The sequence below is a fragment of the Schistocerca cancellata genome, chromosome 2 (genome assembly GCF_023864275.1).
Source record: "Schistocerca cancellata isolate TAMUIC-IGC-003103 chromosome 2, iqSchCanc2.1, whole genome shotgun sequence".
Lineage (NCBI taxonomy): Eukaryota > Metazoa > Arthropoda > Insecta > Orthoptera > Acrididae > Schistocerca > Schistocerca cancellata.
In genome coordinates, this window is record NC_064627.1 from 769330576 (window position 1) to 769353673 (window position 23098).

General features: G+C 41.2%; 1 protein-coding gene across 4 annotated transcripts in view; it reads right to left on the reverse strand.

Annotated features, from left to right (window-relative positions):
* Positions 1-23098, reverse strand: part of LOC126162595 (prominin-like protein) — a 510115-nt gene that overhangs the window by 22401 nt on the left and 464616 nt on the right. For all 4 annotated transcript variants that reach the window (XM_049919200.1, XM_049919201.1, XM_049919199.1 and 1 more), the window contains one exon: positions 10174-10272. In XM_049919200.1, the coding sequence (XP_049775157.1) occupies positions 10174-10272 (99 nt within the window). The remainder of the gene's footprint in view (positions 1-10173; positions 10273-23098) is intronic.

Here is a 23098-nt window from a genome sequence, read left to right on the forward strand (position 1 = left end):
ATTTAAATTTTACAAAGAGGGTGCCTTTGCTTCCACCGTCTTATCACCGATGCAACAATGATCAACCAGTTCATGCCGGAACTGACCGAATCGACATTAGCAAAGCAGCCTTGTCAATAAAATCACATCCCACAAATCACCTGACTTGGGAGACTAAGGACTCTCGGAGCTGCGGCCAAAAAAGTCTCTCTCTTCTGTTCTGTGCCATGGCCATCTACAGCAGACATTAAATGGCTAAGTTTCTTTTCCTTGGCAATTTCCCTTCTCTTTTGAGATGGCTCTGGGGCTGCTGGACTTATCTTCTCTCATCCCCTGACAATCTTCAACAGTAATGCCTACAAGCAAATAAACTGGAAAAGTTTCTTTTCTAAAACCAAAGTACTGTATAACTACAATACAAGCCCACACTGCTTTCCAATCCAGACTACACCCCTGAGTAGGATGTACAAACTGGTGTCACGAGTGGGGTCAAAATTCTTCCTGTTTACAGCTTTGAGATGACCCATTACTAAACCACAAGTGCAGGCATGGGGGGCTGTCTGGATCCATGTTCTGATGTAACTGACAAGTACTTAGTGCAGTCAGTCCACGCTTCCCACAGCAGTCTTTCCAGATCCACTGTCACTGCCACCGCCTCTAAATTAGGACTTCCAAACTTGCTCACTGATTCTGCTGCCCACTAACAAGGTCACATTGCAGCTGCCCCTGCACAAGATCGCGGGTGCTCCGCACAAGATGACATTATAGGTACGATGACCTAGCACCACTCAGACACTAGGCGCAGCCACTGTGTAACTATCTGATGCTACCATGCCATTCATCAATCAGCAAATGTAAATTGCTTTTAGAAAGAAGACACCACTAGGATTTGATGGCATGAGAACTATTACTAAGAAGCACAGCTGAAGACTTTTTGTTTGTTTTTATGTGTGTAGTTTAAAGAGGTGCGCACCAACAGGTCACAGGGATAGCTGGAGATGGAGGGGGGCAGGGAGGCAGGGAGGTGGGGAGGGAGGGGGGAGGGAGGAGGGAGGGAGGAATAATGAAGTGTGCTGCACTCATTGCAAATATTCAGCTCATAAGGCTTCTGAATGTTTGCCACTGGCATGTACCTACTGTAGAAAGATCACATCTGAGAGTTCAATTTGTCCATCTCTATAGAATTGTTCAGCTGATCAATAGGTTGCTGACATGCTCAAAGGAATGCAAATAGAGAAAACACAAATGGGCGTGTAACGCTACAATGCAGTCCTTGCTATGAATTTTATCGCTTACTTAACACATGAAACTGTTTGTATACGATGTATTGTCTAGTGTAAATATGTATTGTAAATACTATGTTTAAATTATGTAATATTTAACACTGGCAAGTCAGGGCATATTTAGTTAACGTTGAAGTCAGAGAGATTGTTTTGTCGTGCCTCTGGGCGCGAGACAATAATACCAAGTAGGATAAGTATCTGGTTTTGTGACCATGCTGACTACTCTTATGTCTACACAAATGCAATAAGACATTTCTCCATTACTGGTTTTCTTTTGGACTACCACTGTACATAAAGCACAGGGGCTGAAAGAATATTGAATTGCCCTTGCTTCTAGCAAATCTGAGACTTCTTTCCTACTATGGGGTGCTACAGAAGGATGTTGACAATCAGGTGGACTGATAAGATAAGGAATGGGGAGGTTCTCCTCTCTGCAGGATTGGAGAAAAAAGAAACACATGGAAAACTCTGACAAGGAGAAGGGTCAAGATAATAGTACATGTATTAAGGTATTAGGTATCCATGGTACTAGAGGGATCTATAGAAGGTAAAAACTGTAGGATGAGATAGAAATTGGAATACATCTAGAAAATTGCAGTGGCACTGAGTAGACACATCCTTGTATGAGGTCAGGATGGCTACTGGGAACCTTCGAAGTGTCTTAGATGCCAGTAAAACATTATTACAATTCAATCATTTATTCCCTCTCTAAATATACCGAGGGTCTCACTTAAGCCTTCACTGACTGTAATTATCCTCCCATCCTTGTACAAAAACAAATCTCCCGTGCCTTATCTTTCCAGTCTCCCACCACCTCCTAAAGTCCCACAATCCGGCCATAGAGGAGCATTCCCCTCGTAACTCAGTACCATCTGGGACTGGAGCAACTAAATTACATTCTCCGCCAGGGTTTCAATTACCTCTCATCCTGCCCTGAAATGAGAAATGTCCCACCCACTATCCTTCCCACCCCTCCTACAGTGGTATTCCGCTGTCCACCGAATCTCCACAATATACTCATCCATCCTTACACAACCCCTGCTCCCAATCCCTGACCTCATGACTCATACCCCTGTAATAGACCTAGATGCAAGACCTGTCCCATACATCCTCCTGCCACCACCTACTCCAGTCCGATCACTAACATCACCTATCCCATCAAAGGCAGGGCTACCTGTGAAACCAGTCATGTGATTTACAAGCTAAGCTGCAACCACTGTGCTGCATTCTATGTAGGCATGACAACCAACAAGCTGTCTGTCCACATGAATGGCCACCGACAAACTGTGGCCAAGATAAAAGTGGACTACCCTGTAACTGAACACGCTGCCAAACATGATACCCCTCATCTCAATGACTGCTTCACAGACTGTGCCATATGGATCCTTTCCACCAACACCAGCTTTTCTGAATTGCGCAGGTGGGAACTTTCCCTGCAATACATCCTATGTTCCCGTAACCCTCCTTGCCTCAACCTTCGTTAGTCACTGTCCTCACCCATCCATCCCTCTCCCTGTACACATTCCAGCACTACACAGCTGTCATTTCACTACCAGACCCAGTCTTTTAACTTCTTTTTATTTTTATTTCTCTCCTTTCCACTACTTACCCCCTCCCCTTCCACACCTTCTCTCCTGCCCTCCATCTAAACTGCAACACTCCACTCTCCGCCACTCCCACCATACTATCCCTCCCCCTCCCCGCCCCAGCCTCCTTCTTACCCCCACCCAGTCGCCACTCCCATCATGCACTGGTGCTGCTGCTCGCAGTGTAGTTTCAGCTCTCTGAGACTGCAGACGTGTGCGCAAGTTGCACTTGTTTGTGTGTGTGTGTGTGTGTGTGTGTGTGTGTGTGTGTGTGTGGGCGCGCGCGCATGTGTCTACTGCTGACAAAGGCCTTAATGGCCGAAAGCTGTGATTGTGAGAATCTTTTTATTGTGCTTATCGCCACTCAGCATCTCCGCTATATGGTGAATAGCAACTTTCCTTCTCACATATTGTTATTTTTCACCGTCGCCTGGTATGGTGACGTTATGATCAAAGTTTATGAATTTTGAAAACTTGTGTTAAAAAAGTGTAGATTCCAAGCCAGTATTGTGGAGGAGGCTATATCATTGTATATTGTTCTGAAGTAATCTGCAAATACGAGGGTTGGAACTTAAATAGTGGCAACTATTTATTCATAATCGATACCAAAGAGTTACATGTTTGTATCTGTTAGTGTCCAGTGTTGTGTAGAACCCATTGCCAGCGATGTGGAAGGTGTAGTATACTGTTAGCAGACCCCGTTATGTAGATGGTGAGAATTGAGCAGTCTACTGCCTGTCGAATCCCTGGAACATTTCTGAAGTGAATGCCTCAAAGTGCTTCCTTCATCTTTGGAATCAAATCCGAGTCACAAGGATTCAAGTCCGGGGAGTATGGTGGATGGTACAGTACTTCCCAGTCCCATCGACCAAACAGAGCAGCCACAGCTTGTGCTTATGCGCTCACACATTGTTGTGCAAAATGATGGGTGGGTTGCACAGAAAGCTTTGCCGCTTCTTTCGCACAGCTGGTCGCAGGTGATGCTCCAAAAACGAACAGTAATACTGTGCACTGACAGTCTGCCATGGAGGAACATAATGCGTTAGGATAACACTATCACAGTCGTACACGAGAATCAGCATAACTTCCACCATACGGGGCTCTGACGCACCTTCGACTTTCGCGGCGACCCATAATGATGCCATTAACTGGATTGGCGTTTCAGCTTTGGCTCATACGATGTGGCCCATATCTCATCCAGTGTTACAATACGGCATAAGAAAGCCTCTCCTTCGTGCTTATAGCACTCCAAGTGCGTCTGAGCAGTGTCTTAACGCATCCATTTCTGCATTTCTGTCAAGTCATGCGGAACCCATCAAGATGCAATTTTTCATATGCCCAGGTATTCCTTCAGAATGCAAAGCACAGTCATAGGCGCTAATCCGGTTTCATGGGCGAGCTCACAAAATGTATGGCATTAATTGCTGTCCACTAACATGGCAACAGCATACACTACTTCTCCAGAGACGCTAAAACGACCAGCCCGATGCATGTCTGCCACAGTTTGCTGACATTTGGGGAGGCTTTTACCCAACGTGCCACTGTTCTGTATGGCAATGCCAATTCCCTGCATGCCTCTTGAAGACCTTGATGACACCGTCATGCTGCACAACCTCTGGCACATTCAATCTTGATCCAACTCCATTGTTACTGTTTCGAAAACACAGTGATACTGTTTCATTAGACCGCTCGCTCACAAGTGACAGTGTTTCCCTTGATTGTGTGCACGCAGGTGACATGGGATGGGTGAGTCCATTTGCTCGGAGGTAAGGTAGATATGTCAACAACGTGTGCTATCAGCGACAAGAGTAGATTCCATTGCATAGTGTCTCCACAACAGGTTGCCACTATTTAAGTTCCAATCTACGTATAAAACCCCACTCTCTGCAGAAATGGTCCATCTATTGTTCAACTACCACCGAATAAGTGCAATACAGTACTGCTCCACACACCCAGTCTCCACATCGACACTAAACTAGCACAATTCAGCATCTTTTGTAGGCTCCACTTCTTCTTGGAACCTATTTACGACAGTTTATTGTCTCATATGCAACACATCTGACTGGTCTCCGACTGATAAATTAATGCAATGTTTGTTCTGCCCCATAGGAATCAACTAGTTATATGCGATTTCATACTTCATTCTGATTTCACTTGTGCGTTCCAATCAGAATTTCACTGCATACACATACCAAGTAATGCTGCACAACAGCGGACTTCTATTCACAGCATCCCATTGTGATATCTTGGAACACGGATTTCAGTTCTCTGCACAACTGAAAGAAATTTTGAATGCCATTATCAAATGATTCCTGTTATGCATTGTAGAATTTCAGTTCTCTCCCAGTTAACATCCCATCTTATCAGTTCTTCTGGATACTGGCAACAGTGAATTGCTGATGTCCTTGGATTATTTGATGTCACACGAGCGCCAACAAATCTCAAATCTCACTACGTCAAGCTGCCACCCTTATTACAGCATTCTACCATATTTCACATAACATAGCTGTTCCCACTGAGACTTCTGCCCTACTAGCTATTTTAATAGGGAGTGGCTATATACTACCGCTTAACACACAAGCTACTCCAGCTTATTACATGCCTTTTCCAAATTCCAATGGACTGCACTGAGGTGAAGTGCAAAAGTTAATGACGACTTTTATTTTTCAACTCTCATTCGCTGTAATATTGTAACACAACACATAGTTATTTTCTTTAATGAAAACCACTTTTATTTTGCATCTGTCTTGCGAATAGCTTACTTCTGTTATTCTTTCAAACATTAGTCATTTATTATTGAGCTTATCTCTCCACTTGATGTTTTATTGCCATGAGTTATTTTTACAAGGTCTGATAAGTCTCATAAATTTCCATGAAAGAATGGAGCATTTTTGTTGTGTCTTCATGGTTGGTAAGCTTCATTATTCTAAGGATCATATAAAGAATTTCAACAATGTACAGCAAACAGTTCATTAATGACAGCTGTCTGAATTGGTCAGTGTGTCAACTGCAATTAAAAATGGAGAAAACAGAGTTTCATGCTATTATTAAATGTTTTCATCTGAAGAGTTGGACTGCTGCACAAATCAAAACAGAATTGGATGAAGTTCATGTGGCCTTTGCGCCATCATTGAAGGCCATTTACTTTTGGATTAATGAATTTACATGTGTTTGGACAGGCACTGAAGGTGAAGGACAAACAAAAAACACAGAGGAATATTTCTCGTAGTTCACCACCTGATGTGTTGGATGGCACTGCAAGATATGAGCACACAACCTGTCTGCACTATCACGACGTTATCCAGCCAATCAGATGCTGTTCTGTGCGTACCAAAGGGGGAAGCTTCACATTTCAGGACTGTTAGTTTTAGCTCCTGATGAAGATGATGGTGGACATAACTGAAAGCTTGGAATTCTATCCGAATTTGACACAGCAAGTGAGTCAAGAAACTTTTATGCATTTCAATACAATGTCTGGTAATGGTTAATCACAATCTGTAGAGCTTTTTGTAGCAATGTGTATGACTGTTGATGAAACCTAGATACACATCAGAGTCAAAATGGCTGTCAAAACAATGGACAAAGGCTGGTGAAGTGCACCGAAGAAGACAAATACCATTTTATCAGCTGGTAAGGTGATGGCCTCTGTTCTTTGTGTTCACACGGAATAATCCTCATAAATTACTTAGAAAAAGGCAGAATCATAACTGGTCCCTATTACGCCTCATTGTTTGATCACCTGAAACTTGCATTGGCTGAAAAAAGAATAAGACTGGCACGCAAACAAGTACTCGTTCAACATGATAATGCAACATCCCCCAACAACAATGATAACAATGGCAAAAGTGCATGAATAAGCCTTTGAATTGGTTCCTCATCCACCCTAGTCATCAGCCTTAACCCTCTCCGACTTCTGCCTGTTCCCTAAGTTGAAACTTTGCTGTGGTGATAAGAAATTTGCATCAAATGAGGAAATAATAGTGGAAGTCAACAAGCATTTCCAGAGTTTGACAGAACCTATTTTTCCGACAGAATGAAAAACCGGAGGCTTGCTGGATCAACTGTGTATCCACAAAAGGAGACTATATTGAGAAGTACAGCAAGATGTTTAGGGGGGAATTCTTGCTTTTTTACCCGAATTATCAAATCACCCTCATACAGTCTTCCTGTTCAATTTAAGTGAACTTCATTATCTTGCTTTTTCGATCACATACATTGGGGTCAAGGGAATTACCCTTCACATGTTTATTCTAATTGTAATTATTTGTTGATAAGGCACATTAATGCAATGAGAAGTGTCAAGTTTTGCAGTTGCCATTTTATACTTTTGTAAGTCAAATCCATTTAATTTCATATGACATTTTGATTGATGCTCAGAAAGATTTAATCAATTAGTTGACTTGGGGCCTTGCAGACAGTCACATATTTCCAGTTTTGCAATTTTCTTTGGTCACTTAAAGAGTTATAACATTACTTAAAGACGTAATCGATGGTGCTAACAAACTCTAAAAGTTGGCTTACAATTCTAGCATCCTACCTCACTACAGTTATAATTTTGTCCTACGATTTCAGTCTGTCTTTTATCTTCGGGTTGGCAACCAGTTAGTGCCACCCTGGTGGTTACCCTATCACCGTAAGCATGCTGGGTGCTGCCTACCCACACAGTCTTAATAAAAACTGACTGCGACCTAATGAGGAATCCTTTCAGTGTCATGTGGCCCCTATTTTATTACCAATCATACCAGGTCCTTTACATATGAGCTGATCCATGATCAATTGTCAAAGATCTCGGGTGGCACTACCCTGCTGCCTCACTATGATGTGATGGAGTCACAACACTGTGGAAATTAAGGAGCATGCGACCCAACTAAGGAGACTCTGGGTCCTGTTGTGAGCAGTGATCTATGCGATGCCAGATGACTAGTGTCTGCACCAGTGAGTCTGTTGTTGAGGGTTGAGGGACGACTGGGTGGGAGTTGTGCAGTGGCGCTCAGGCAGTTGGATGGGTGGTGTTGTTCCTTGGCCAACACAATGCACCTTGCAGTGGAGTAACCATGATATCCATGGTGGATGGTTGCCAGACACGGCCTATTAATAGAGGTCCTGCACATCAATGATCAGAAACACCAAATGGAGCTGTCAGTCACTTCCCACATTAGTTGTCTGCTGTGGATACTTCGAGAGGTACGATTGCTGATGAAGAACAAAGCAACACTTCAGGGCATGGTGAGCATCACATTTCCATCAAATAGTTTTTCAGTGGCTATAGAACTGTTAACCTTTTTGTAGTTGAATTTCAATTTAAATGATTACGATGCTTGAAGCATGTACTAAAAGATTACAGCTAGCTTGTAATGCCTTGTGGCTCTCCGTCAGCTGATTGTGGTGGAACAAAACTGAGGTGATGTAAGTTGCAAGCATTAAAATTCTACCTTAAGATAAGGTGTGCTTTCCATTACAAATTTTTGGTTGGCACACCTAGGCACAATTTTTTTTTTTAGAGAATATTAAGCTTTATTACTGGTTCTTAAACTTGCCTAATTTAATTTGATTATCACTCCAAGAATGGCTACATAAATTTCAAGCACGTCTCATTTTAATTATGTTGAGTGATTACTTGCCTGTGTATGTTTGTAATTTTGCTAAATATATGTGTGTTTTCGATTTTGCTTGTACCCACCAGGTTTTAATGCATTCTTTGAAGGCAGTGGACAGCATGGCTGTAAGGGCTGTTTGTTTGGAGGCTATGCCATTTATTGCATTTCAACATTGCTGTCATTTGAAAATCCTGTAAATTACACAGACTGTTATTTGTAGGTAATTTAGTGTGTGTGTGTGTGTGTGTGTGTGTGTGTGTGTGTGTGTGTGTGTGTGTGTATACTGATCCTTCCATGACAGAACTGCGCATGTGTAAATATTTTGTCCAGAAATACCACAAGGGCCACCAAGTCTTCTCTAATAATGTTAGAAATCAATTGTCCACCCCCCCCCCCATACACACAATAAATATAAAAAGTTAAAAGATAGATCTTTTACTGAGTACCAGTCAACTGTACTTATGCATATTTCATTTATAGTTCATTCTGTTGTGCTCGATTGTGATATGTGTATCATCAACAAAAAGCCATCATCAGACACAAATTGAAGACAGTGTTGAATGTCTAGCCTATAGTCAAACTGTCACCAACTATATCACAAATTAGTGATAACACAACCGACAATAATGACTCGTGCGAAATGTGTTTCTTTCATTGCACAAACATTAGGTAGAAGAGTAACATCATCTGCAAAGGGGTGTTGATAGAGTGTAAGGGAAGAATGACAAGCAAATACAAAAAGTGTCAATTCTCTCAGCAGGAACTAATTTTTCGACATAATGTGAATGAAACTGCTTGGAGTTTGACAAGACTACAGGTATATGAATACCAATGAAATCTCAAGCATTAAAATGTAAAACAATAAATTACTGGTCCAAAAATTAATGTCAGATGCAGGTGTTCAATCTGACCACGAGGGGAGTAAAACTGTAGAAGACCAAGGATCAAATGGATGTAAGTAGTTTGTATTTATGCAGAGATGGAGAAAATTACAGAAGTCAGAGTAGCATAGAAAGCTGCATCAAATCAGTTTTCAGACTGGAGACAACGATGACGACAACTTGTTTCTGTGATATGTACAGCATCCACCATTATTACTCAAAGGATGAAAATGCTTCTCATCATAAAACTACTCGGTTAACACTGCATGCTCTTCAGTTTTCTGGGTAAAGGGTTTTGGCAATTTAACATTTATTTGGTGTTTAGCAGTAAAGAGTACAAGTACGAGTATTTATTACCAGACACTGCAGTTTCCACAAGGCACAAGATCAGCATCTGGCGTTATATTTACCTTTCACATCAAAAATATTTTAAAAATAAGGAAATACAAGACAGAGAGGCAACGAGTAATGTGATAGGGATTAAGGATCATCCTTCGCAAAATAAATACTTACAAGACTTCAAGAAGTTTGCACAAGAAAACTTACAGAAATCGGAGCCACACCCACAAATGGAACAATTGCAAGCAGATTAAATGTGGCAGTAAGACAGAACCATCAAAAGCTACATACAATAACACATAAAAATTATGTAAAACTCTAAAAGCAGGTAGATTTTGTACATGAGTAACACTTACCTTTCAAACTCAAGTACAGTATATTTACAAATTTAATCTACTGCACACCATGAAAGCTTAAATTATGTGAATGCTTACCTTTGGTAGTTGACAAAAGACACTGGCAACAAAAAACGTTACTGGTCTAGCACATACACACAAAGAACACTTACCCTGGGCCAGGGTAGTAATATGGAGGAGGACGCTCATACTCAGTAGACAGAGGAGGACTGTGGTAGCGAGGCACACCCCCGTTAGAGAAGTCCCAGTGTCTACACAAGCAAGGCAACAACATATGATGACAAAGCTTTCCAACTTAAAAACACTGCAATACATTTAAACAGAAGCACCTATAATGTATTTTTTTTTCTTTTCAGAGAAACAATTTGTAAACCACAATACAATAACACAACACAGTAACAATTAAAAAATCAGCAAAAGTAGCCCATAACAGGATAAGTAAGATGTTTACTAATTATACTTATTAAGTTCAGAAAGAGACAAACAGAAAGACCAGTGTTACCTCAAGAAGGTCTAACTTCCAGTACCAGGGCAGGGAAGGATGGAGTGGGGCAGGGGGGATGGGATGGGGCAGAGGGTGACTGTCGTAGAGGACGACTGTGGAGGAAGAGAGGGAACGAAGGGGAGGAGAGTGTATGAAAGGAAGGATATGGGAGCATATGAAGGGGATGATGGATATTTCACATGTATAGCGCAGAGTTAAAGTGATTGCATTAAGTGGTACATTGTAAAACAATTTGCCAGACATTTACTATGAAGTTTTGCAATGTACTGAATCAACCATATACAGTGTGCAATATTTTATATTTTCAAGCTTTAATGATGACCAAGTTCAAAAGTTGAGATATGTGCAAAAGATACAGAACTGATAACACAGCTGTGTAATTTTTCATTTGATGTAAATGTAACTTATGTCTGTTAATGAAACAAGGATACAAACAACTCAGTCCACAAGCACAATAATAAACACTTTCCAGAATCATCATCAACTGGAATACTGATGACAATTTGTCACTGATCTATGACACTTACTGCAGTGTTGTTGTTGTGGTCTTCAGTCCTGAGACTGGTTTGATGCAGCTCTCCATGCTACTCTATCCTGTGCAAGCCTCTTCATCTCCCAGTACCTACTGCAACCTACATCCTTCTGAATCTGCTTAGTGTATTCACCTCTTGGACTCCCCCTAATATTTTTACCCTCCACACTGCCCTCCAATACTAAATTGGTGATCCCTTGATGCCTCAGAACATGTCCTACCAGCCGATCCCTTCTTCTGGTCAAGTTGTGCCACAAACTTCTCTTCTCCCCAATCCTATTCAATACTTCCTCATTAGTTATGTCATCTACCCATCTAATCTTCAGCATTCTTCTGCAGCACCACATTTCGAAAGCTTCTATTCTCTTCTTGTCCAAACTATTTACCGTCCATGTTTCACTTCCATACATGGCTACACTCCATACAAATACTTTCAGAAATGACTTCCTGACACTTAAATTTATACTCAATGTTAACAAATTTCTCTTCTTCAGAAACGCTTTCCTTGCCATTGCCAATCTACATTTTATATCCTCTCTACTTCGACCATCATCAGTTATTTTGCTCCCCAAATAGCAAAACTCCTTTACTACTTTAAGTGTCTCATTTCCTAATCTAGTAAATGTCATCGGCGAACCTCAAAGTTTTTATTTCTTCTCCATGGATTTTAATACCTACTCCGAATTTTTCTTTTGTTTCCTTTACTGCTTGCTCAATATACAGATTGAATAACATCGGGGAGAGGCTACAACCCTGTCTTACTCCCTTCCCAACCACTGCTTCTCTTTCATGTCCCTCGACTCTTATAACTGCCATCTGGTTTCTGTACAAATTGTAAATAGCCTTTCGCTCCCTGTATTTTACCCCTGCCACCTTTAGAATTTGAAAGAGAGTATTCCAATCAACATTGTCAAAAGCTTTCTCTAAGTCTACAAATGCTAGAAACGTAGGTTTGCCTTTCCTTTCTTCTAAGATAAGTCGTAAGGTCAGTATTGCCTCACGTGTTCCAGTATTTCTACGGAATCCAAACTGATCTTCCCCGAGGTCGGCTTCTACTAGTTTTTCCATTCGTCTGTAAAGAATTCGTGTCAGTATTTTGCAGCTGTGGCTTATTAAACTGACTGTTCGGTAATTTTCACATCTGTCAACACCTGCTTTCTTTGGGATTGGAATTATAATATTCTTGTTGAAGTCTGAGGGTATGTCGCCTGTTTCATACATCTTGCTCACCAGATGGTAGAGTTTTGTCAGGACTGGCTCTCCCAAGGCCGTCAGTAGTTCCAATGGAATGTTGTCTACTCCTGGGGCCTTGTTTCGACTCAGGTCTTTCAGTGCTCTGTCAAACTCTTCATGCAGTATCGTATCTCCCATTTCATCTTCATCTACATCCTCTTCCATTTCCATAATATTGTCCTCAAGTACATCGCCCTTGTGTAGACCCTCTATATACTACTCCCACCTTTCTGCTTTCCCTTCTTTGCTTAGAACTGGGTTTCCATCTGAGCTCTTGATGTTCATACAAGTGGTTCTCGTATCTCCAAAGGTCTCTTTAATTTTCCTGTAGGCAGTAGCTATCTTACCCCTAGTGAGATAAGCGTCTACATCCTTACATTTGTCCTCTAGCCATCCCTGCTTAGCCATTTTGCACTTCCTGTCGATCTCATTTTTGAGACGTTTATATTCCTTTTTGCCTGCTTCGTTAACGGCATTTTTATATTTTCTCCTTTCATCAATTAAATTCAATATTTCTTCTGTAACCCAAGGATTTCTACTAGCCCTCGCCTTTTTACCTACTAGATCCTCTGCTACCTCACTATTTCATCCCTCAAAGCTACCCATTCTTCTTCTACTGTATTTCTTTCCCCCGTTCCTGCCAATTGTTCCCTTATGCTCTCCCTGAAACTCTGTACAACCTCTGCTTCTTTCAGTTTATCCAGGTCCCATCTCCTTAAATTCCCACCTTTTCGCAGTTTCTTCAGTTTTAATCTACAGGTCATAACCAATAGATTGTGGTCAGAGTCCACATCTGCCCCTGGAAATGCCTTACAATTTAAAACATTGTTCCTGAATCTCCGTCTCACCATTATATAATCTATCTGATACCTTTTAGTATCTCCAGGGTTCTTCCATATATACAACCTTCTATCACGATTCTTAAACCAAGTGTTAGCTATGATTAAGTTGTGCTCTGTGCAAAATTCTACCAGGCGGCTTCCTCTTTCATTTCTTAGCCCCAATCCATATTCACCTACTATGTTTCCTTCTCTCCCTTTTCCTACACTCGAATTCCAGTCACCCATGACTATTAAATTTTCGTCTCCTTTCACTATCTGAATAATTTCTTTTTATTTCATCATACATTTCTTCAATTTCTTCGTCATCTGCAGAGCTAGTTGGCATATAAACTTTTACTACCATAGTAGGTGTGGGCTTCGTATCTATCTTGGCCACAATAATGCGTTCACTATGCTGTTTGTAGTAGCTTACCCGCATTCCTATTTTCCTATTCATTATTAAACCTACTCCTGCATTACTCCTATTTGACTTTGTGTTTATAACCCTGTAGTCACCTGACCAGAAGTCTTGTTCCTCTTGCCACCGAACTTCACTAATTCCCACTATATCTAACTTTAACCTATCCATTTCCCTTTTTAAGTTTTCTAACCTACCTGCCCGATTAAGGGATCTGACATTCCACGCTCCGATCCGAAGAATGCCAGTTTTCTTTCTCCTGATAACATCATCCTCTTGAGTAGTCCCCGCCCGGAGATCCGAATGGGGGACCATTTTACCTCCGGAATATTTTACCCAAGAGGACGCCATCATCATTTAATCATACAGTAAAGCTGCATGCCCTCGGGAAAAATTACGGCCATAGTTTCCCCTTGCTTTCAGCCATTCGCAGTACCAGCACAGCAAGGCCGTTTTGGTTATTGTTACAAGGCCAGATCAGTCAATCATCCAGACTGTTGCCCTTGCAACTACTGAAAAGGCTGCTGCCCCTCTTCAGGAACCACATGTTTGTCTGGCCTCTCAACAGATACCCCTCCGTTGTGGTTGTACCTACGGTACGGCTATCTGTATCGCTGAGGCACGCAAGCCTCCCCACCAACGGCAAGGTCCATGGTTCATGGGGGGGTCCATGGTTCATGGTTACTGCATTACAATGTCATATTGTCTTTAAAGAATTCGTCAACTGCATATGAGTATATATTTAAAATAATTCTCATTTATTGTTCTGCCTTCAGTTGCACACTTTTTTTAATTCGATTACATATTTCGATCACTCTGGATCATCTTTGGATCTAAAGCAAAAGCAAAAACTAAATATGTACCATCTAATATTTTGCAACAACAGAAAAGAAATGAAATGAAAAGATTTTTACATGTAGGTAGAATTAACCTAGCATTTGCATCAGGAATCTGTCTTGTCTACTCTGAGCAACATATCAGAGTACAATATTTTGCAACTGCAGCCCATGTTTTAAATGGGTAGATGTTGCTGGTATTGGGGTAAGAGGGGGGGGGGGGGGGGGGGAGGGGAGAGAGGGAGTGAGGCTGACTGGGAGAGGGGAAATGAAATGGGAAGGGAGTGTTTATCAAGAGAGATTGTGCTAAAATTATAGAATGTATAATCACATAAAAATTCTAGTTGGAGCACCAACAGTGCAGAACAATGCATATGTGAAAAGTACATGGTGTAAAACAGTGGTAAAATGGAACCCATAGCATCTCTGCCACTATCCCTTCCTCCCCCTCCCACCCTTGCCTTCTTTACCCACTCTCAATCCCATCTTCCCTCCATCAACAATGGTTTACATTTTACATATGCATTTTTCTACACTATTAGTGTTTCAATGAGAATTTTTATAAAATTTATACGTACTATAATTTTAGCACAACCTCCCATTGAACTCATCACATCCCCACCTCTTCCTTCCTGCTTCCTTTCTCCTCCCTGAATCAGCCTCATTCCATTTCCCATCCTCCTACCTCCAACATCTACCTGTTTAAAACACTGATTGCAGTTGTAAAATACAAAAACACTAACTGCAGTTGCAAAATACAGAACTCTGATATGTTGTTCCGAGTATACAAGACAGGTTGCTAACACAATTCCTTAGGTAAATTCTACATTTATACACAATTCTTCTCTTTTCTACCATTGTAAAACATTAGATGGTAGATATTTAGTTTTACTATGTTTTAAATTTGAATGTGATCCTGAGTGAGCAAAACACATAATCAAATTTAAAAAGTGAGCAACCGAGACACGACAATAAACAAGAATTATCTTAAATATCTTTCTGATGGCCAGTACAGTATTTGGTGTTAGTACATTACCAATCAAATTTAAAAAGTGAGCAACCGAGACACGACAATAAACAAGAATTATCTTAAATATCTTTCTGATGGCCAGTACAGTATTTGGTGTTAGTACATTACCGTATTTACTCGAATCTAAGCCGCACTTTTTTTTCGGTTTTTGTAATCCAAAAAACCGCCTGCGGCTTAGAATCGAGTGCAAAGCAAGCGGAAGTTCTGAAAAATGTTGATAGGTGCCGCCACAACTAACTTCTGCCGTCGAATATATGTAGCGCTACACAGGCATCCTTTGTAGGCACAAAGACAAATACTGGCGCCAAAACCTCTGCGACAGTAAATAAAATTAAAAAAAAAAAATTGGAAGACGAGCTTTTTTTCTCCGCCCGAGTTTCGACCACTGCTTTTTCATACATAATCCAACGAAGTAAATACAAATTCCGTATTGTTCACCTTCGAATTTCAATGTACTACGAAAATCCGACTGGTAATACTGGGATTTTTGTCAATATGGCCAACTCTACGTTCTGAATTTTTTCCTACCTGTGAGAAGAGATGGTTGCTAATAGGAACCTGATGAAATGTGAATCACATGCAGTATTCCCTTCACCATAAGAATAATAGGAATATAAACATTTTGCCATGTATTCTTTCGTGTTTGCTTCTATCTCATTTAAATCCTGTCTGCCACATAAACTACGAAACTAGAGTGAGACAACAGCAAACGCGGAAGAATATACGTATCGTGTCATGTTTATATTCGTATTACTCTTATGCCTAATAGTGATACAGTCAGAAATGAAGCACGGCAACTGACTAGATTTTTAAATCTAAGATGACTAATTTCTGTGCAGAATTTGATGTACTAAAGAAGCGGCCGCAAAGATTTTCAAACGGAGAAAAATTTTCGCCAAACTCTCGTTCAGAACATGTTCTATCATACGCAGTCTATTATTTGGTTCTTGTTGATCATTATCAAAGAAAGCAGCAGTGTAAGTAACAACAAATAGCAGTCTCTTGCCATTGTTTCGCTAATGAGACGATTCCTCTCTTTTTTAAATTGTAGGCGGCGGTAGCGCGCACAAAAGCAAGCCATGCAGCGAACAGCGACAGGCCGTAAACACGCACTATCAGAATGCGACAAACAATGCATGACACAGTATAGTAATGCATTTTCAGCTTTGAGTGACTGACGTAAACACCTATAACATTGAAAACAGCACTTATCAGATCAAAGCAAAATAAGCAATCGATTCAAACCAGACGAAGCACATGAAAAAGGAAGGGTATCCGTATAAATACGGATGGAGCGCCTGACGCATAGCAATGGCTACCTGGTAAAGCTTAACTGCTAAGCTTTCGACTCGAACCAAACTACTGTAGCTGTATCGTCATTCATTCGATCTAAATTGTGTCTCATATTACAATGGACCAACTTTGTTTCGATTTGGAGGTGCGGCCTAAAACTTTTCTCTCCCCTTGAATTTCGAGTCTCAAATTTCAGGTGCGGCTTAGATTTGGGAATAATTTTTTTTCCTTTATTTCGAGTCTCATTTTTCAGGTGCGGCTTAGATTCGAGTGCGGCTTAGATTCGAGTAAATACGGTACATATTATTTGAATCTGATCAAACAATGGAAAATCCAGGATGGAATGTAACAATATTATTAAAAGGAAAGTTGCTACTCACCATATAGTAGAAATGTTGAGTTGCAGATAGGCACAACAAAAAGACTGTCACAAATAAAACTTTCAGCCATCAAGGCCTTCATCAACAATAGATGACACACACACACACACACACACACACACACACACACACAAATGCAAACTCAACTCACACATACGACTGCAGTCTCAGGCAACTGAAACACTGTGTGGAGGGGGGAGGGGGGAGGGTAAGGAGGAGGCTGGGGGGGGGGGACAATATGGTGGGTGTGGCAGACAGTGAAGTGCTGCAGGTAAGATGTAGGACAGGGGAGAGGTGGGGAGAGGAAGTAGCAGAAAAGGAGTGATGCTGGAATGATGGCTGTGTAGTGCTGGAATGGGAACAGGGGAGGGGGGGGGGGGAGGGGCAGGACAGGTGAGGGCAATTACTAACGAATGTTGAGGCCAGGAGGGTTACGGGAATGTAGAATGTATTGCAGGGAAAGCTCCAGTCTCTCATCAACTCCGTAAGTCCCACCGTCGGGCCACAGAGGAGCGTTCCCCTCCTATCTCAGTACCACCCAGGACTGGAGCAATTGAATTATATTATCCGCCAGGGTTTCGACCACCTTTCATCATGCCCTGAAATGAGCAGTGTCCTGCCCACTATCCTTCCCATCCCTCCCACAGTGGTATTCTGCCATCCACCGAACCTACACAATATACTCATCCATAAGCCCCTGCTGCCAACCGCTTACCTCATGGCTCATACCCCTGTAATAGACCTACATGCCAGACCTGTCCCGTGCATCCTCCCATCACCACTTACTCCAGTCCGTTCACTAACATCACCTATCCCATCAAATGCAGGGCTACCTGTGAAGCTGTCTGTCTGTATGAATGGCCACCAACAAACTGTGGCCAAGAAACAAGTGGACCACCCTGTTGCTGAACATGCTGCCGAACATGACATCCTTCATTTCAATGACTTCTTCTCAGCGTGTGCCATATGGAGCCTTCCCACCAACACCTGCTTTTCTGAATTTCACAGGTGAGAACTTTACCTGCAATACATCCTATGTTCCCATAACCCTCTTGGCCTCAACCTCCATTAGTCACTGTCCTTACCCATCCTGCCCCTTCCCTATCCTCATTCCAACACTACACGGCCATCATTCCACCACTTGTCTCCTTTTCCGCTACTGCCACCTCCACCATACTAGCCCCTTCCCCTGCTCTCTGTCTAACCTGCAGCACTTCACTGTCTGCTGCCCCCACCATACTATCCCTCCCCCTCCCCACCCCAGCCTCCTCCTTACCCCCACCGAGTCACCATCACTCCCATCATGCACTGATGCTGCTGCTCGCAGTGTGGTTTCAGTTGCCTGAGACTGCAGTCCTGTGTGTGTGTGTGTGTGTGTGTGTGTGTGTGTGTTTTGTGTGTGTGTGTGTGTGTGTGTGTGTGTGATCTATTGTTGACAAAGGCCTTAATGGCCAAAAGCTTTACTTGTGACAGTCTTTTTGTTGTGCCTATCTGTGACTCAGCTTCTCCACTATATGGTAAGTAGGGACTTTCCTTTTCATAATAATATTTGAATCTGATTGCACAGTATTTGAGTCATAATATGACTGATGTTCTGGCTTACTTTGAAACTTGCCCTACTACCTTCTCTGAATATGTACTTAAGGTACCTGCTTTGGAAGCAGACATTCAATGTCATCAGCAAAGTGAAGTCGGTCCATGTATGTTCCATCAAAAATGAATGTAGAATATTTTTTTGCAGTTCAGAGATTTGAAAACTTCCTGTAGGGCACACTGTTGATCTTGAAATGAGTTGTAGGTTATCACAACAAATATGGAAGGTACAAATGGAACTAATCAACTTTATGTGACATTAATAAATTTCAGAAACCAGTCAGTCTTAAAAATTACATATTATAACACCAATGAAAATTATTTCATAGTAACTTCACATGGACATGCAGTAGAAATGATGAATAAACAATTAAAGATAAAAATATTTATTAGATTTGAAGGCTGTTCAGTTCTTACACAAAAAGACAGGACAGATTCAATAGGATTTCAACAATTAGTAGATGATTCTTGAAAGAGTGGCAACATGTATCATCATTTTGTAGCGCAGGAAAGACAATCAGTACTATTACAAAAATTATGCAAACTTTGCACACTTTTGGGTTTGGAACTAAGATGACATTTTCTATTTACACCATACTCTGGCAACTTTCATAGCTGTCTTCATCAGGCATTAAGCTTAGATTTCATTGCTTTCTGTTCCAACTACAATCAAAATGTGAATGGTACACACTGTACGCCGCCATAGCGAGGCAACATCAAATGATACAACAGTCAATATTAATTCACGTCAAACAGAACAGCGATGCCAGAACACAAAATCCTTTACTGAAAAGCATCTTAATAGATATTTATCTATAAACAGAGGGAAACTATTGACTTTTTTAGCATAATTTTAGTAAAGTGAATGCTATATTGCAGACTTTAGTAAAGCTAAAACCTCTGTCCCAGTTGACTGAATTATCCGCCATTCTAATTTCAATGGAATGGGCTGGGAGAAAGTTTTTCAAACTGCTGGTGACATTGTACTGAATATGGGATATTGCAGAGATCCTGAAACTAAGTTAACCATAAAGTTTTTCAAAACTGACTTTTTCTAGCTCATTCAGTAGAAGAAATGTAATTTATAATAGTGAAGATGAACAAGTGATCATAGCTCTTGAGGCACCCACTTTAGAGCCCATGTTTACTGGACATTCTTTTCCTGTTTTTGTCCATAAAGTGATTCTCTTAATCGAAGCTGAAATAAGAGTTCATCATGAAAAGATTGTCTAAAGTACCCTGATGGCTTCTGTTACACATGTTAGTGATGAACACTCTCTTCAAACTAACAGGTGTACATCACTGTCTTTTTCAAGGAAGTACATTGTGCATACTTCCCAATTCACTTTGGGTTTCAAGATAAGCCTTGAGCTCTCTGTGATGTTTGTGAAAGTTGCGTGGAGACCCTAAAGCCTTGGACAGTGAAGAAACAGAGAAAGGAATAGTTTAAATTTTGGAGTGCCTATAGATAGCGAAGCACCAAGAAACAAATGACGACTGCTACTTTTGTGTTGTGAATAGAAAAGACTTCAATAGATACAAAATACAGAAGTGGAAGTATCCAGATCTGGAGTCAGCAAGGCAACTTGTGCCACAGAGCATATATGTTTGTGTAGAAATGTTTAACACTCTCACAGAAACTTCATTGTTACATCTTCAAGAACAGAGCTGTGCTAGTAGCACTAGATCTGAAGTTGAATGAAAAACTTCAATATCTCATAAATTAAAATTATCTTACATGTCTAGAGAAAAGAGATTTCTGCCATACTTCAGTGAAGATGATGAACTTATACACTGCAAAAATATCAGCGAACTATTTATCAAAATGGGTTTACTATAACAGCAGCAACCATGTTCTCCAGAAGCATGAAATTTGTTCTATTACACAATATTAACTACTATGTGTAGTGTATAGGCTACTTGCCCGGCTGACCTGCAACCCCTCTCCCACCTGAGGTATGTGAGAGTCCTAACTCAGAACAGCTTACATCAGCAGACGACAGAACTTCCATCATGCATGCTGACTATCCAGCAGGTGGCAGTAAGAGCACTGCTAGAGGTCACTGGCCCCGTGGACCTGTTTGCTTTCGTAGGTCCCATGATTACAAGTAGTTACTACAGTATCTCTATGTGGCCTGGTGTGGCACTGCTCCATGCCAGTCTTCCATCTAACTCTGGGCCTGATTCCACTTGCACCTGCAGTTCTTCAGTCAGATTCTCAATCAGAATCTTCCCAATATACAACACCATGCCTCACCGACCACCACTGATCGAAGGAGCCACCAGTGTTCACCTACATCATCGCCAGGCCTGACCTCTGCATTGGAGACTATTGGCGTGAACAATGTTATTTTGTTCTACTTCCAAATGAATATACAGTATTCAATATTCCAAATTAATATTCAAATTTGACTGTTTTGTCATTATGACCTTCAGCCTAGGTTCAGACTTGCATAAATCCAATGCTAATGGCAAACTTTCACAAACAACTGCAGTGATTAACTTTTCTCCAAAGGAGGAGTATTCTTGTTTATGCAGTTTCCACCAAAACTGTTCTGCATTGTTTACCTGGGCTGTGTTCTCATCGTGCCTCAACTGGTGCAAGACTTATCACCACAGATCGATTCCAATTGTTTGCTCAATAAAGCTGTGAGAGTTATATGAGAAAAAGTCATTATGGCCACACAAAACTTTTATTATCACCAGCACAAATGGGCTGTGTGTGCTTATTTCAGATTGTGAACTTTTTGCATTGGCTATAAAGCAGATATACAAAATACCCATGTTTCATATGCACATGAAATAGAAGAGCACAACAGAATCATTGGAAGGCTTACAAGGGTAAACCTGTCAGTGCAGTAAACATCACAAATGAACCTTTGGTTGACAAAGAGAAAATAATTCTGTCAGCACTGTATATAAAACTATACCAAATAAAGCGGTCTGTGAAGACACTGGATAGAAATGTAAATTGTTTCTACATCTACATCTGCATCCATACTCCACAAGCCACCTGACGGTGTGTGGCAGAGGGTAAGCCACCTGACGGTGTGTGGCAGAGGGTACCTTGAGTACCTCTATCAGTTCTCCCTTCAATTCCAGTCTCATATTGTTCGTGGAAAGAAAGATTGTCGGTATGCCTCTGTGTGGGCTCTAATCTCTCCAATTTTATCCTCATAGTCTCTTCGTAAGATACACATAGGAGGGAGCAATATACTGCTTGACTCCTCGGTGAAGGTATGCTCTCGAAACTTCAACAAAAGCCCCTACTGAGCTACTGAGCATCTCTCTTGCACTGGAGTTTATCTATCATCTCCGTAACATTTTTGCAATTACTAAATGATCCTGTAACGAAGCCAGCTGCTCTCCGTTGGATCTTCTCTATCTCTTCTACCAATCCTATCTGGTACAGATCCCACACTGGTGAGCAGTATTCAAGCAGTGGGCAAACAAGTGTACTGTAACCTACTTCCTTTGTTTTCGGACTGCATTTCCTTAGGATACTTCCAATGAATCTCAGTCTGGCATCTGCTTTACCTATGATTAATTTTATATGGTCATTCCATTTTAAATCACTCCTAATGCCTACTCCCAGATAATTAATGGAATTAACTGCTTCCAGTTGCTGACCTGCTATATTGTATCTAAATGATAAAGGATCTTTCTTTCTATGTATTCGCAGCACATTACACTTGTCTGCATTGAGATTCAATTGCCATTTCCTGCACCATGCATCAATTCGTTGCAGATCCTCCTGCATTTCAGTACAATTTTCCATTGTTACAACCTCTCGATATACTACAGCATAATCCACAAAAAGCCTCAGTGAACTTCCGATGTTATCCACACAAACATTTATATTAGCAACAGTCCTAGGACACTCCCCTGCGGCACACCTGAAATCACTCTCACTTTGGAAGACTTCTCTCTATTGAGAATGACATGCTGCGTTCTGTCATCTAGGAACTCTTCAATCCAATCACACAATTGGTCTGATAGTCCATATACTCTTATTTTGCTCATTAAGCATCTGTGAGGAACTGTATCAAATGCCTTGCGGAAGTCAAGAAACATGGCATCTACCTGAGAACCCGTGTGTATGGCCCTCTGAGTTTCGTGTACGAATAGCGCAAACTGGGTTTCACACGACCATCTTTTTCGAAACCCATGCTGATTCCTACAAAGTAGATTTCTAGTCTCCAGGAAAGTCATTAACTTGAACATAATACGTGTTCGAAATTCTACAACTGATCGACGTTAGAGATATAGGTCTATGGTTCTGCACATCTGTTCAATGTCCCATCTTGAAAACAGGGTTGACCTGTGCTCTTTTCCAATCTTTTGGAAAGCTGCGCTCTTCTGGAGACCTACGGTACACCGCCGCAAGAAGGACGACAAGTTCCTTCGCGTACTCTGTGTGAAATTGAACTGGAATC